General features: G+C 44.9%; 2 protein-coding genes and 1 long non-coding RNA gene across 4 annotated transcripts in view; 2 read left to right on the forward strand and 1 right to left on the reverse strand.

Annotated features, from left to right (window-relative positions):
• The first annotated feature begins 2383 nt into the window (after positions 1-2383).
• Positions 2384-7991, forward strand: LOC109299346 (transmembrane protein 151B-like). The gene is made up of 2 exons (XM_019519934.1): positions 2384-2412; positions 3129-7991. The coding sequence occupies exons 1-2, from the start codon at positions 2384-2386 to the stop codon at positions 4642-4644; spliced, it is 1545 nt and encodes a 514-aa protein (XP_019375479.1). The 3' UTR covers positions 4645-7991.
• Positions 7992-10435: 2444 nt separating this feature from the next.
• LOC109298773 lies at positions 10436-13568 on the reverse strand. Of its 2 annotated transcripts, none has more exons than XR_002097697.1 (3): positions 13237-13568; positions 11740-11805; positions 10436-10700 (listed from the first exon to the last, which is right to left on the reverse strand). It is a non-coding gene; the product is annotated as an uncharacterized LOC109298773 (long non-coding RNA). The 2 variants fall into 2 exon arrangements; XR_002097696.1 differs by having other exon boundaries at positions 11708-11805.
• Positions 13569-13708: 140 nt separating this feature from the next.
• The window catches only part of TYRO3 (TYRO3 protein tyrosine kinase), a 99270-nt gene continuing 99053 nt past the window's right edge, over positions 13709-13925 (forward strand). The window contains exon 1 of the mRNA XM_019519935.1: positions 13709-13784. Coding sequence (XP_019375480.1) covers positions 13709-13784 — 76 coding nt within the window. The remainder of the gene's footprint in view (positions 13785-13925) is intronic.

Consider the following 13925-nt stretch of genomic DNA (forward strand, 5'->3'; position numbering starts at 1 on the left):
GAAGGCAGGTGCCAAGCACCCTTCAACTTTTTTTTTGGCTGCTGTTCTGGCTTCCCTTCTAAAGTGGCAACAGGAATTAGTGCCTCACACACTGTGCCCTACTTTACTGGGAGAAAGTGTGAGAACCCCACACCTCTATCAGGTATTTAACCACACATTTAACATTAAAGCTGACGGTTAAGTCCCCCGCAGTGCGACGACAATCTCAGCCAGGATCCTTTGGTGTATCGCCCACATGTAAGTGACCCATTTTACAGCCTGCATGAGCATGTGACTGCTGATTTTAAGTTCTCCCACAGCCTTCTGCTGTAGAAGTAGAGCCCAGCTGCTGCTTCTGTCCAACTCTAGAAAATGATTTAGAGAAGTTTTACTGTTGCAGCACCCCCCACCCCCTGTTCAGTTCTTCACAGAGGAAAAACCAAGAGACCAACTTTAAACACAAGGACAAGAAAGATCTGAGTCTCTACAGTTATTATTACCTGTATTACTGTAGCACCCAGGAGTCCTAACTGTGGACCAGAACCCCATTGTGCTAGGTGCTGTACAAACATAGAACAAAAGGCAGACATTCCCTCATCCCTTCAGAGCCTTGCTGGGCCCAAAGGTAGGATGGTGCAGAGGAACCTACCATAATGATAACAGTTACAGTTTAAAGATGGGTCTTAAAAGGAGTGCTGCCAGAATATTTTATTCAGTTAGTGATCACATCTGGACTCAGGCATGTATTTTGTGACAGCAGCTATTGTTCAGTTATTGTTCAGTGTTTGGGAGACTGCCTGCAACCATTTTTCTGCTCCCTTCACTGTTCCCTGAAGGAGACTAGTAAAAATAGGACTGACTCTCATTTCCCTCTTTAAGGCCAGAAGACCTCTGTCAGCATAAAATTCCATATATATCCAGTTTGGTCCCCTGACTCTTCCAGAATAGAGTAAGGGGTTTTAGTGTAGCCGAGAATCTGACACAGTATTATTCTTCTTCATTCAAATATACTCATAGCTAACAATTAGAGTAAGAATAATATTTACTCATGATTTTCTTCTGGAAGCATCAGAGGTCATATTCTATTCTCAATTGCTGTAGGTTTATATTGGTGTAACTCCTTGAAATCAATTAAGTTAATATAGGTTTATTATAAGTGTTGGATCTGAAAACAGAAATTACCCCCTGAATAACTGTGCAGGGCTCACAGGAAGCTATAAAACCAAGCTGATGACTTAAAATAGGTTTTCTGTGCTTTTAAATATAATGTAATCAATGTTAGATCTCACAGAGCTGCAAGTAATAAGCAAATGCCACTGTCCTACCACTGGAAAAACTGATCTTTTTCTTCCCTGTAGCATAAAGCTCCTATTTCTAGCTTTGTAGTGTCATAGAGCATTGGGACTTAAACTCCTTATTGAAACAATTGAATCTAATCTCTTGTGAGCCTCAGGTAAGCTGTGATGGGGGAAAATTCTATACTTGAGGGAAGAAAAAGGAAACTTTTCTTTCTTTTTAAAGCAAGTAGATTGCTTTAAAGACCTGGCATTGTTTGGAAACTGCTGAGAAGTTTGGTATGTTAAAAATGGTTTCTTCAGATTAATTATTTTTGCTTAAGGTAGAAAAGCAGCGTGATAATGAGCAAGTCCTGAGGCCTGTTTGCTGCTGTCATACTCTTCCTACAAAGTGCAGCCAAGAGGTAGAAATAGCAACAGGTAGGCAGATATGCCTCAATAATAAAGATCAGCTATTGAGTTTGAAATGCTCACTTTCAGCCTGTACACTGCAACTAGCCAGTACCCTAACCTACACGGGTGATGCATTTTGTCAAGAGACAAGTCAGTTGCTACTGTTCTTGACTGGCTTGATTTTTTTTTTTTAAAATTGTTATTATTGTAATACAACATCACAGGCAACAGATTCATTCTAACATCATCAGGGCGAGGGGACTATAATCACATCCTTTCAGGGAACACAGTAGGAGTTTGAGGGCCCTTGTCCACATTGCGCTTTTCCTGTTTCCACGTGACAGAAATTGCCATTTTGCTAGTTTAATCACATCTGAAGATCCACATTGTCACTTTGTTTGATCGTGTTAGTAATTTGTTATTGTGGTAAATTAAATCACCTCCAACATTTTATTTTTAGTGGGTGAATTTGTGCCAAGAGGAACAAGAGTGTGAACTTAGCTGCACAACCTGACTTTGGATCTTTAAAGGCCACAAGCATGCTGGATTCAACATATTTACAGATACCCTATTAGCTACAAACTTTAAACCTTTTCGCTTGCTGCTAACTAATATTATCAGCTTGTATCCATGCCACCTGGTGCTGTGGTCCTGTCAGGTCTGACAATAAACAGGATTGAATCTAGTCAGTTTCCGGATGGGCAACTTCCAGGAAAATGTTGCAGCACATGGTGTTGATAATTTGGTAGGTGTAACTTACCTCTGAGTCAGCTCTCTGCTGCTGGATGAAATGGGCCCTAACTCTAGTTTATATTCCTCCTGCTTTACCCTGCCCACGTTGGGGTGTGGCAAAGATAAGCACAAAGCTCCTCCAAGGAGTATGTAGGTACACAAAAATTCATCATTTGTACAATAGTGTCAAGCAAACAGTCAAATCACCTCTTCATTCTTATATGGCCTAATCTAATTGCCTTCTGCAGGACTGCATAGCATGTAAATGAAAGTGGACTTTGGTTCATACAGGAGCATAAGGAAGGATAGGAACCTCATAGACCTCCCTGCATGGACTATTGAAACTTGGGTCCAGGTATCCAGCAGAAAGCAGAGTCAATGCATCTACCTATCCCAACCCCTGAGAAAGCAAGTAAGGAGAGGAGGGCAGGGGGGAGGGGAGGCTGGCTTAGGCCCATCCCAACACACAGGTTAGCCCTGCAGTCAGGGCAGGGAGGATAGCAATTTGCTGATGGATGGAACAGCAGCAAATGACCACTGTCTCTGGAGCAAGGATGAAACAGGGAGGAGTTGTGCCCTAGAGACTTCTCTCTGGTGCGTGCTGTTTTCTGGGCATTTATATATCACCCCTTGCTCAGGGCTGTGCCTAAGGGCTCAATCTAGCCTCAAGGTTTTTAAGGGCTAAACTAATAACATTTTCAAGGATGCTGTGTGCATTATGTAAAACAGTGTCACTGACACAGATTTCTCTCTCTCTCTCTCTCTCTCTGTCTTTCTCCTCCCCCCACCTCTGCCTTTGCTGCCTGATTCCAAGCAACGCCCTGTCAAGCAGTCCTTGAGTGCTTGCATGTGCAGAGAATCCCACTGGAAATGCCTCCTCCTCTCCATCCTTATGTACGGCTGCCTGGGTGCTGTGGCCTGGTGTCAGCTTGCCCGAGTCACCAAGCTCAACTTTGATAGCTCCTTCAAAGGCAAGTCCATGATCTACCATGACAGCCCATGCTCTGATGGCTATGTCTATATCCCATTAGCCTTCCTAACCATGCTGTATGCAGTCTACCTGGTGGAGTGCTGGCACTGCCATGTCAAAAGCGAGCTCCAGTACAAGGCCGATGTGGACAACGTCTATGAATGCATCAATCGCATGCAACAAGCCACGCCGTGTATCTGGTGGAAAGCCATCAGCTACCACTTTGTGCGACGCACCCGGCAGGTGACCCGGTACCGTAATGGAGATGCTTATACTACCACGCAAGTCTACCATGAGCGAGTCAACACCCATGTGGCTGAAGCCGAGTTCGACTACTCTCATTGTGGATACAAGGACATCTCCAAGGAACTGCTGGGCCTGGAATGCTACACAGCCACCAAGCTGAAGTTCACCAAATGCTTCAGCTTTGCCAGTCTAGAGTCTGAGAACTCCTACTTGACCCAGAGAGCTCACTTTTTCACAGAGATTGAGGGACTGGATGACTACATGGAAGTCAGGGAAGGTATGCAGCTCAAAAATGTAGATTTCAAAGAGCTCATGATGGCGTATGGGGATCCAGACCATCTCCCATGGTACGTGTCCCACTATACTTTCTGGGTGGCAGCTATCTTGATGATATCATGGCCACTGAGAGTGCTTATAGAATATCGGACTGCATATGTGCATTACCATGTAGAGAAGCTCCTTGGCCTTGAGTACACAGCACCGACCACAGCAGAGGAGCCCTTATACAGGTATCGCATGCCCAGAGACAACACTCAGGACAGTACTGAACTGGAGTGGCATATCTGTACCAACCGGCAGCTGATCCCCAGCTACTCAGAGGCCATGCTAATGGATCTGACAGAGACCCCTGTGTACAACAGCTACTCTGTATGCCAGTACAGTGAAATTGCTCATGGCTGTGAGCAGTGCCATCATACCTCCAGTACCTCCTCCATCTTCTCTCGCCATGCCTTCCACAGTTGTAGTGGGAACTCCCGGCTCTCCCTCAACACCAGCCGTTTCTCCTTGTGCCGCATCCATGGCTCCCACAGGACAGGCCTCTGGAGGAGTCGCAGCAGCAGTATAGCAGACCGGGGCTGCCATGATGAACAATGTTGCTCTTACTCCAGCCAGCTGGCCATCAATGAAAACCCACCAACCTACCATGATGCCCGTTTCTTCCCCGTGCTAATTGTGCACAGGCCCGAAGGGCATGACAGAAGGCACTTCTACATTCGACGCTCATCCTGCCTGGAGACCTCTCTGTGATAGGACCCTATGGGCTTTAGAGCTTCCCTCCCCTAAGGCTAGCTTAGCTCCATGGCTCTAGTTCTGTTTGACAGAGGTGCTACTAACAAAGAAAACATACATATCAAGGCACTGCATAGTAGCTCCACAAGGCAATCCTCTGATTCTAAATTCCTTCCCTGATAGTGCAAGAAAATATGTATCTTGTGTCCAAAGGCTACCTTCCCTCTATTTCCCTACCACTTTGTCTGTATCTCTATTTTCTCCTTTCTTTTCTCTTCTCAGAAAACAACACCTTTCTATTTTTCCCTTCTCATTTCCATCTCCATCTCCATCTTTCTCTCACATTTCAGGTAAGATACTTTAAACCACTAAAGCAATCACCATTTCAGGATATTAAAGCATTTTGAAAATACTGATGTATTTACCTTCCTCACTCTCTCATAAGGTAGGAAGCTGAGGAACAGGGCAGTAAAATGACTTTGCCAAAGGACACGCAGAAGTCAATGGCAAAGCCAGAAATAGAACTCATGGCTGCAGACTCCTAGTCTCTTGCTGTAACCTCCAAATGAGGCTAACCTTCCCAAAGCTCTTTCAGTTTCCTTCTCTTTTGCTTCCTCCTTCTCTTCTCTCTCTCCAGGCATCTTTCTTTGGTCTTCTCTCAGTTTTGCTTCCCAAGTTGTTTTCATTTTTTCATTCCTTCCATCACAGAGTCTAGGAGTTCTGGGTCTTGCCCTATCAAAGTGTCCTTCTTGCTTTCAGAGTTACAGCAAGTATATCTTGGTCAGAAACAATGAGTATGCCACACAAGGGTAACTGACCACTTGTATAAACAAAAATCCTACTCCTGGGCTGAGCACCCAGAACTTTCACTGAAGGATCATACACCAAAAGAAATTTACCACTAAAGGAAGAAAAAATCATCCTTTTCTCATCAGTTTTTATGTCTTGTCTTCTACCCTATGAAAATTTTACAAATGTTTCTTATTTTTGCTAACCCCAGTTCTGCACCATCAAATTCAGCAAATTTAGGAGCACTAGGGTAGACCAGTTGGCACTACCATTTTCAGCAGCATGGCCCTGATTCCCAGTTATTCCATTCTTATACTAGCATAGCAGTGATGTGGCTGAGGCCAATGTAGCCATAGTTTTACTTTATGTAGACCCTGTATTCTGGAGCTGTTTGGAGGCAGATTTACTGCACAGCGTACATGGGAGTGACCCCAGAGTGACCCTGATTTACATTCTGCTCTGTGTGAGACCAGGGAACCCTTGCTAGCACTGTATACTAGGCTGCACCTCTACTCTATTTTTGCCGTGCCACTCCAAAACACCAACATGTCTATTACACCAGGGACTTGCATCAAGGCTGCCATTGAGCCCTTATATCAGTTCTACCTTGGCCAGAAGGCTTGCTGCAGGTGATAAATGGGTCTCAGCATTATGTATACTATTGGATTGGCTCCCATGTCATCTTTTACTGCTCTGAGCAAGTGTCTTAACCACTATTACATTTAGATCTAGTGACTCCTCAATAACAGGCAGTCCAGTGTGGTGAACACCAGTGGTGCTGACCTGACACTGAGTACAGGAGATGGGACTCTTAAGCCTATCAGTGACACTCCTGCTCTCCCCACTTGGCAGTCAGTGTATCTGAACTATTTCCTAGCTCCAAGAGCCAAAGCAAAGGCTGTTGATCCTTCTCAGGAACCATTAAGGACCATCTCAGAATGCAAACCTGCGCCCAGTAAAGGGCTGTCACATAGCACATGAGCCTTTGAAACTTTGCACTGGGGAGGGTGGATGTCTTGATCATTCCTGGTTTGCAGTGAATATCAGAATACAATACCATATCTTCCAAAAAATGAAGTGTTTTAACCTTTAGGATAAGTAAGTAAGAAACAATGTCCTGTATGGAATTGTCAAACACTGCTTGCTCCCTGATCAGCTTCTTATATATCCACTTGTAATTTGGAACGTGTAAAGTCTGGTTAGTATGTGTAGATTATATAGCTCTATGTATCTATACATATATAGTTATTTCTTATGGCATTGACTGTTGCATCACATGCAATACATTTTCTTTTGGTTTAATTATTCTCTGTTTTGTAATACTGCATTTATTTCATTACAAGAGACGTATGGATTACTTTCACTTATGCAACCCAAATGTGACCTACTGTAAATGATGGTAATTGCAATCAGAAAGGTTGTTTTGGTCTGTATGAGTTCATTTATTTATGTAATTTTTGTGTAAGTGCCTATCACCTTGACAGCTAGACATTAAAAGTTAAGAGGCATACATGATGCTTTTAGCTTGTTATTTTGACAAAAGGACTTAATTTTCTGCTCAGATAACTGGAGAAGAAAGGCCTGGGTTTGGAGGAATTTTTAGCCATAGACTTATCCCAAAATCCCAAATCTGAGAAACCACAAACTTTGAAAAAACTCAGACCAAGATCCACGCTCAGGCATAGATCTTGAACAAACCCCAAACCCAGATATGACCAACACCCCAGCCTAACATCACTTAGGTCTCGGCAAAATTTTGGATTAGGTTGAGTCAGCTCTGATCTTTTACAGCTCTGGTTTATCCCTGTGTTTTTGTTTTGTTTTAGATGGAGCACTTGAGATTCTCTAATGTGCTTCCCTTCCTCCTCTACACACACGCATACAAAATTAAACTATGGGCATATGGAAAATTTGAATTGGAGGAGGCTGCAACTTCAGGAAACACAAGGACTGGAGGAGACATTTCAACATTGTTTCTGATGGAAGTAGATGAAGGATAGAGAAAATAAAACATGAAAGATAGGAAAGCATGATAGAGGGCATAGCAATTAAAAGAAAGGCAGGGATTCAAATATGGAAAAAGATAGCTCTCAATGTACAATCACAATTCCACGAAGCAACATATATCATAATTATAATTACTGGGTGTTTACCCTGTGACACAGTCAAAATGGGGTTTAGTCTTATACTGCAGCTTTGTCTCTGAACCACGTCTGTGTAAAGCTTTAGCACAGTCACTCTGGGGTTATAGTTAAAAGAACTTTTTGTCCCATCTGCAGTATCAAACTGACTTGTGCCTCAACTGTGTTTATGGAAAGTTGCATTATAAGTGGGTCTTCAGGTACTGTCCCTATTTTATAGTATTTTTATCTGATGTGAACAAGCCTTAACAACCCCATTATTATCATGGGCAGGGCAGATCGTGGGAGGCAGTTACTGCTAAGCCAACATATTTAACCTTTTCAAAGAATATGTTTGTTAGGTCTGTGCTACATCTGCGAGAATGTCCACCAACAGGTTTCCAACAACTTTCCTTCCCACGCTGTAAACATGCCTTGGGGCATATATTGAAAATCCAAGACCTAAATGAGTGGTATAGCTTCAGAGCTTGTTCATGTTACTTGTCAAAACAACTGGGAATGATTGCCAGAAAGCTAGGTGTAGCTTTTATGACCTGGAGCAGAATATGTTGGTTCTAACACACTGCCAGCTCAGAGAGCATCTGATCAGTCATCCTATCCTACGCAGCAGAACAGTGTTAGTCCTGTGTCCCTTGAAATGTCACCTCGCTGTCACTCCTGCCACCATTTCAGTTTACTAATGCAAGTTGATAGGGATATCTTCTAACTAAGGGAACAACTGTGCTCTTTGAAGTTCAAGTCAGAGATTGGAGAAGACAAGATGTTCAGCTCTACCAACAATTAGCTCTGAGCTCTTTGAGGGAAAAGATGGGCAGAACTTTTTAAAAAAATAAGCTTCCTTTATCTTTAGAAATATATTGAATTTTTGACCAGCTCTACAGTGGATTGAAAAATGAAGGAGAAAAGTCATGACAATTTCATCATCAATTTTTTTCTCAGCATTTTGATATCCAATAGCAAAATTTCAAGTCTGTCCACTGGTAATTAGGCCTCTATATTGCTGAGCTCTTTATGCCTTTGCTAAAATGTGTTTAGAGAATCCACTGAGGCAGGTAAGATATAAAATACATTAATAAAATAGAGGAAGGGCATAAAGCAAGAAAGAGTTAGATGAGTTATGAGTCATGTTGGGGTGTCCTTTATAAATCTGTGCAATGAACATTGGTACTGGTTGTCTAGGGCCAATAGCACAACAACATTTGTTCCTAATTCATTAATACTTAAGGGAGAGGAACATTTATTTATGATTCTTTGTTCTTCAAAGCATTCCAAAGTCACAGGTTCCTTTGATTTTTTCCTAGTTATATTAGCACACTATAAGATTTCCCACAGCCCTCTGCAATCCAGCTGGTAAGGCATCCAGGATGTCGGTCCAGTTTTCACACGGTTCTTCATTCTTATGATTGCTGATAATCCACTTCTTAGAATATCTGAGGCCAGATCCTCAGCTAGCATAACTCAGCATAGTTCTATGGAATTCAACAGAGCTACACTAATTTATGGCAGAGTCTGGCCCTGGGCACTTAATAAAAAGTTTGTATCATATACTCATCTTTGCAGATAAAGCTGTTTCTGCTGGCTTGTTTTTAAGAAATTGTGGTAATTATAGCTGATAAAAAAATCCAGGAAAATAGTCTGTTGAATGTTTTTTCCCTCTTATCTGAAAAATGTGTCAAAATTTAGGCCAGCTCTATAGTTGACTGAATATTGGGGGGGGGAATGGGAGGGATGAAAATATCTTTTCTTTTTAAAAGAACAAAAGTAAAAGGGTAGGTAGCAATCTCAGACCTCCCAGCAGCTCTTTGAAACCTTCTATAAAGGTTTCTCTGCCTTTGTCTAAATCAGTGGGAGCCAACCTTTTTTGGCAGGTTTACCACAAATTAAGCCCTGCACTGTCCTCAAGCATCACTCTGATCCCCTTCCCTTGCTCAATCTGCTGCTCAGTGCCTTGTTCTCTGCCCAACTGGCTGTCCTGCTTTCTGCTCTCTGTCCAGTTCTCCCTGTCTGAACTTCTGCTCTGCTTTTTGCCTCCTGCCCTGTGTTTCCTGCCCAGTCTACAAGTGTGTTGCCTGCTCCCTTCCCCATCTGCCACATGCCACACTCACAGCTACCTATGCCACTTGTGGCACACATGCCACAGGTTGGTCACCTCTGGTCTAAGTTAACTGCCAACATCAGGAGACAGGGCAGTGTGTAAGATGGCATACTGAATAAAAGTGCTTGTGGAAAATTACTTTTATCCAAATTAACTGGAGGAATTGCAGCAATTCCACACTGCTGAAAGGGCATGGTAGAATTGGAGTCTCTTCTGTTTCTTTTGGCACTCATTTGAGTTTTGAGGACTGAAATATATAGCTAAGTAGAATCTTTGGGCTTGTTTAATGTTTGGGTGATACCCAATGGCATGTGACATATAGGGACTTTTGGTCTTAATTTCTATGAAACCTCTATCCCTCACAGTTTTCTTGTTATTCTGCTGTGGTCTGCTTGGTTTCAATGATCTTAACCTATGGCTCTGTATGTGAAACACTATCTCATAGTTACATCATGGGACTGAGAACCAGAAAATGTGAGTCAGCCCTCAACTCTGCCATTAACTTTCTCTTACCTGGAGTAAGTCAGTCCATTCATTTGTGCCTTGGCTTCCTCATTTCTAAGTTGAGGGTACTGGCATTTACTCACAGCACAGGAGCAATGTAACATTTGCATTGTCACAGTGTTGGTGTGACCTTTGTAAGCCCTGTAAAGCCCACTGAAATCCTCACATGAAAGACACTGTAGGAAAACAAAGTGTTTACATCCATTACGCTCCACAAGACTGCTAAACCTTGGTAACATAGTTACTTTTTTTTAAATAACTGATGCCTCAAATAAACAGATGTATAAATATACAGAATATATTATTAGATTGGTACCTTAGACTATAAGGGAGACTGAACTAGGGTCCAGAGATTACAGTGGAAGTGCTTTAGGGTTTTAGTAAACATATGCACAGGGCAGCCTTGCCCAAGTATCTGCCAAAGCATTGTAGTTGCTGCAGATGGATTCTGTCATAGGCAGAAGCACCAAGAGTGCCAAGGTCTTCCTTTAGCTGTTTGGGATACACGATTTGTCAGTGCCTCCTCCTTGCCTCTTCATTTCAGTCTGCAGAAACAGAGGAGGGAGAAACAGATTTTTCATGCCAGTCTTGGAGTCTTCTTGGCATTGTTTCAGCACCTCAGGATTTCCTAACAGAAATGAAAATTGATGTGGATAAGTCTTTATCCACAGCCCAGAGGCCAAGGGTTGGAAGATAATGGGGTAATTCTGTAAGGCAGCCTGGCCTTAGCTCTCTCATTTGTTGAAGGGGGATAACAACTCTCCCTACCCTCATCCAGGGTTTCATTCATTAAGTTTATAGCGTACAGCAGGAGCCTGAGATGGAGGGTATTGTATTAATGCCATGCATTATATTAACTTAGTAGTATTATGAATCTGAAAATTGTACTGCACTGTAATGATATGTTGCCCGTTCTGGTGCCTTTCAGCTCTGGTTCTCAAGGTGATTACTATGAAAAGCCAATGTCAGGGAGTTTTTGATAATCAGCACAAGGTCCTTTCCCCATTGCAGTAATAGCTCTAGGGAAACTTGGAGCTAACCTCTTTTATTTTCAAAGTTCATATTGTGCCCTAAACTTCCACATTACAGGGGCCCACATCAAGCAAATCTGAACTGGAGGACACAGAAAAAATTCCGAACCTTGTCAAAGCTCCTCTGCAAATAAATGCAGAGATTGGATGCCAAATACTGGCAGGAGGTTGGTCATTGCACTGTAACCCCATCACAAGCCACATGGGGAATGCCTCCACTGCAAAAAGCCTAACCAGCCAGTATTACTGGAAGGAGAGGAGAGGGTTGAAAGTACTGAGATGAGGGCACACAAGTCCAGGAAGCAGTGCAGAGGCATCAATCTGCTGATAGATGACTCAGGACTGCAGATCTTGGAAGATCTTCCCATTTAGGGCCTAAAAGTCCAGTGCGAATCAGAGCTGTCACAAGGAATCCAGGTGGGAACTTTCAGTCCAGTAACATTTGTCTCCTAAATCCATGTTTAGTCTGACGTAACTACAGGATCTACTTTTTAAGTGCCTCATGTCAGGGACAATCTTACCTGCCTGGTGCAGGTAGCTGGACCGTCCTCACCTGGTTTCTCTATGCCTCTGTTTTAAGTACCCAGCAGCTCCAATGGGACTCATGAATTCTTTGTTTCTGTGAAAATGAAGGGAATGATGTGGGAGCTTGAATATGGCTCTAGGACCCTGCTGGTCACTTGCACCAGGACAAACTCTGGGACTGCTGGGGCATCCCCTAGGGGCCAACAGAATCCTGCCCATACTCCCAGTCTTCTATATAACCTCCCCTTTTTATCTCTCCTGCCACACCTTGATATTTTTTTGATAGATAGAGAGGCAGCCCCCGAGTGCCAGAGTGCTGCCCCTGGTATTTAACAGACCTCTTGTGGTCTCTGGGCCCTCTGCCCACTAACCAAAACTATCAGCCCCAATTAAACCTTAGGGCTTTTAATTGTGGCCTCCAGCCTCTCCCCCTGTGGATGCCATTCTGTCATCACTTACCTTTGTGTATGGGCTTTGGTCCTATTAACCTTAGCCTACAGGGTACTCTGGTTCTAGACTTGTAGCCTGGGATCACTTGCTCTGACCCAGCCTTTCAGTCTTAGCCTCTCACCAGCCCCAGCCTGCCTTTCTTGCCCCCTCTGAGTTCAGGCCGCCTGTGGCAGGGTCAGGCTCAGGCTCTGGCCCTTGTAGCCTCAGCCTGCTTGCATCTCATGCCTCTGCATCTGGCAGGGCTCAAAACTGGGCATGCCCCTCAGGCACCCCTGTGCGGCCTCCTTACCACCCCTACAGTCATCAGCCAGTCCCATCACTTTGACAACTAGACATTCAAAGTTAGGAGGTGTAGGTGATGCTTTTAGTTTGTTATCTCAACAACAGGACTTAATTTCCTGCTCAGATAAGTGAAGGAGAAAGGCCTGGGTTTGGAAGGCTTTTTAGACATAGACTTAACCCCAAATCCCAAATCTGATAAACCACAACCTTTGAAAAAACTCAGACCAAGGTCAGAAAAAATGTAATCTGCACTTTTTTTGTAGTTATTTATGTAACTTTTATATAAGATTGAAAGCCCTCCTCAGAGTCACTATACAGCTGCTGCAGCCCTTTCCACGCTTACTAGCTCTCCTAGCCCATGAGAGCACCCAGTCAGGCCTGCAGCTCCCTGCTCCCTAGAGCTCTTCATTCCCACAGCTAGGGCTACACTTAAGCCTGGGTCGCTGAGGCACGGGGTCATCCCCCCAGGCTCTTTTCCTTCCAGTCCTGTGTTCCTGACCATGCCCAGCTGCCTCCTCTAGGCCTCCTGCTGCCTAACCCAGGGCTCTGCCCCACTGCCGGATTGCTAGGCTGCTGGCTCTGCACTAGACACTTGGAGGTGCATCTACACCTGCATTGTAATGTGCATTAGCCTATCTGAACGCGCATTCAAGCATCACAACAACGTGCTCCTTAGCTAATAGATTCATAGATTGAAATAGGCGTATGGTATATTATTATCACATATGAAAATCGGCGAATGTGCGTTTTTCTAGTACCGCACGATTGGAGGCACTAGATTTAAGTGCATTACCTAAAGCACGTGAAGTGACGGGGCAGACATGCCCTTGCAGCCCAGGGATGCCCGGCGGCCGGCTCGGAACCAGCTGGGGGCGTCCCTGCCGGGGTTTCTCCCTTCGCGCACCAGGAGCCCCTCCCCCTCCGCTCCCACCTGACTGTTCGGTTGGGTTTCAGTCTGCCACACGCTCCCCCCGTCCCCCCAGTATAGCGGACGGGCTAAGCCTTGGGAAGTGCCCTGTGCCCCTCAGGCCCCCGGGGGGCTCCCCAGAGAGCTGGAGCATTGTCCCGCCGTTTGACACAAGCCGAGAGCGAGCAGGGGCGCGGCGAGCCATGAGGGGGAGCCCCTGGCTGTGCCAGGAGGTCATCCGCGGGCCGGCGCTCGCCTCGCCTCGCCTTGCCCCTGCCGGGGGGCGGCGGCGTGGGGGCAGCTCGGTTATTTTCCACTTGCTGAAAAGTTCAGGGCGCCGGGATCGGAAATAGCCACCATGCATATTCATGAGCAAGTGATGTCAGCGGCGGCTGCAAATCAGGTCTGCGGCCGCCGGGAAGCGCCATTTGCCGGTGAAGCCGGAGTCGGAGCTGGGTGTCGGTGCTCTCGCTTGCAGCCCGGCGCCGGCAGAGGGAGAGGGTCGCGCCCGCCGGCTCCTCGCGAGCTCCGGCGCTGGCTGGTGGCGGCCGAGCAGGGAGCCGAGCCGAGCCGAG

This window comes from Gavialis gangeticus, unplaced genomic scaffold (genome assembly GCF_001723915.1).
Source record: "Gavialis gangeticus isolate Ggan-Ray unplaced genomic scaffold, GavGan_comp1, whole genome shotgun sequence".
Taxonomy (NCBI): Eukaryota; Metazoa; Chordata; order Crocodylia; family Gavialidae; genus Gavialis; species Gavialis gangeticus.

Bases quoted from the DNA above. Each gene is read 5' to 3' on its own strand.
- LOC109299346 (XM_019519934.1), top strand. From the start codon at position 2,384: ATGTTGCAGCACATGGTGTTGATAATTTG. The intron at 2,413-3,128 runs GTAGGTGTAACT...TATGTAAAACAG, and splicing joins CACATGGTGTTGATAATTTG to TGTCACTGACACAGATTTCT.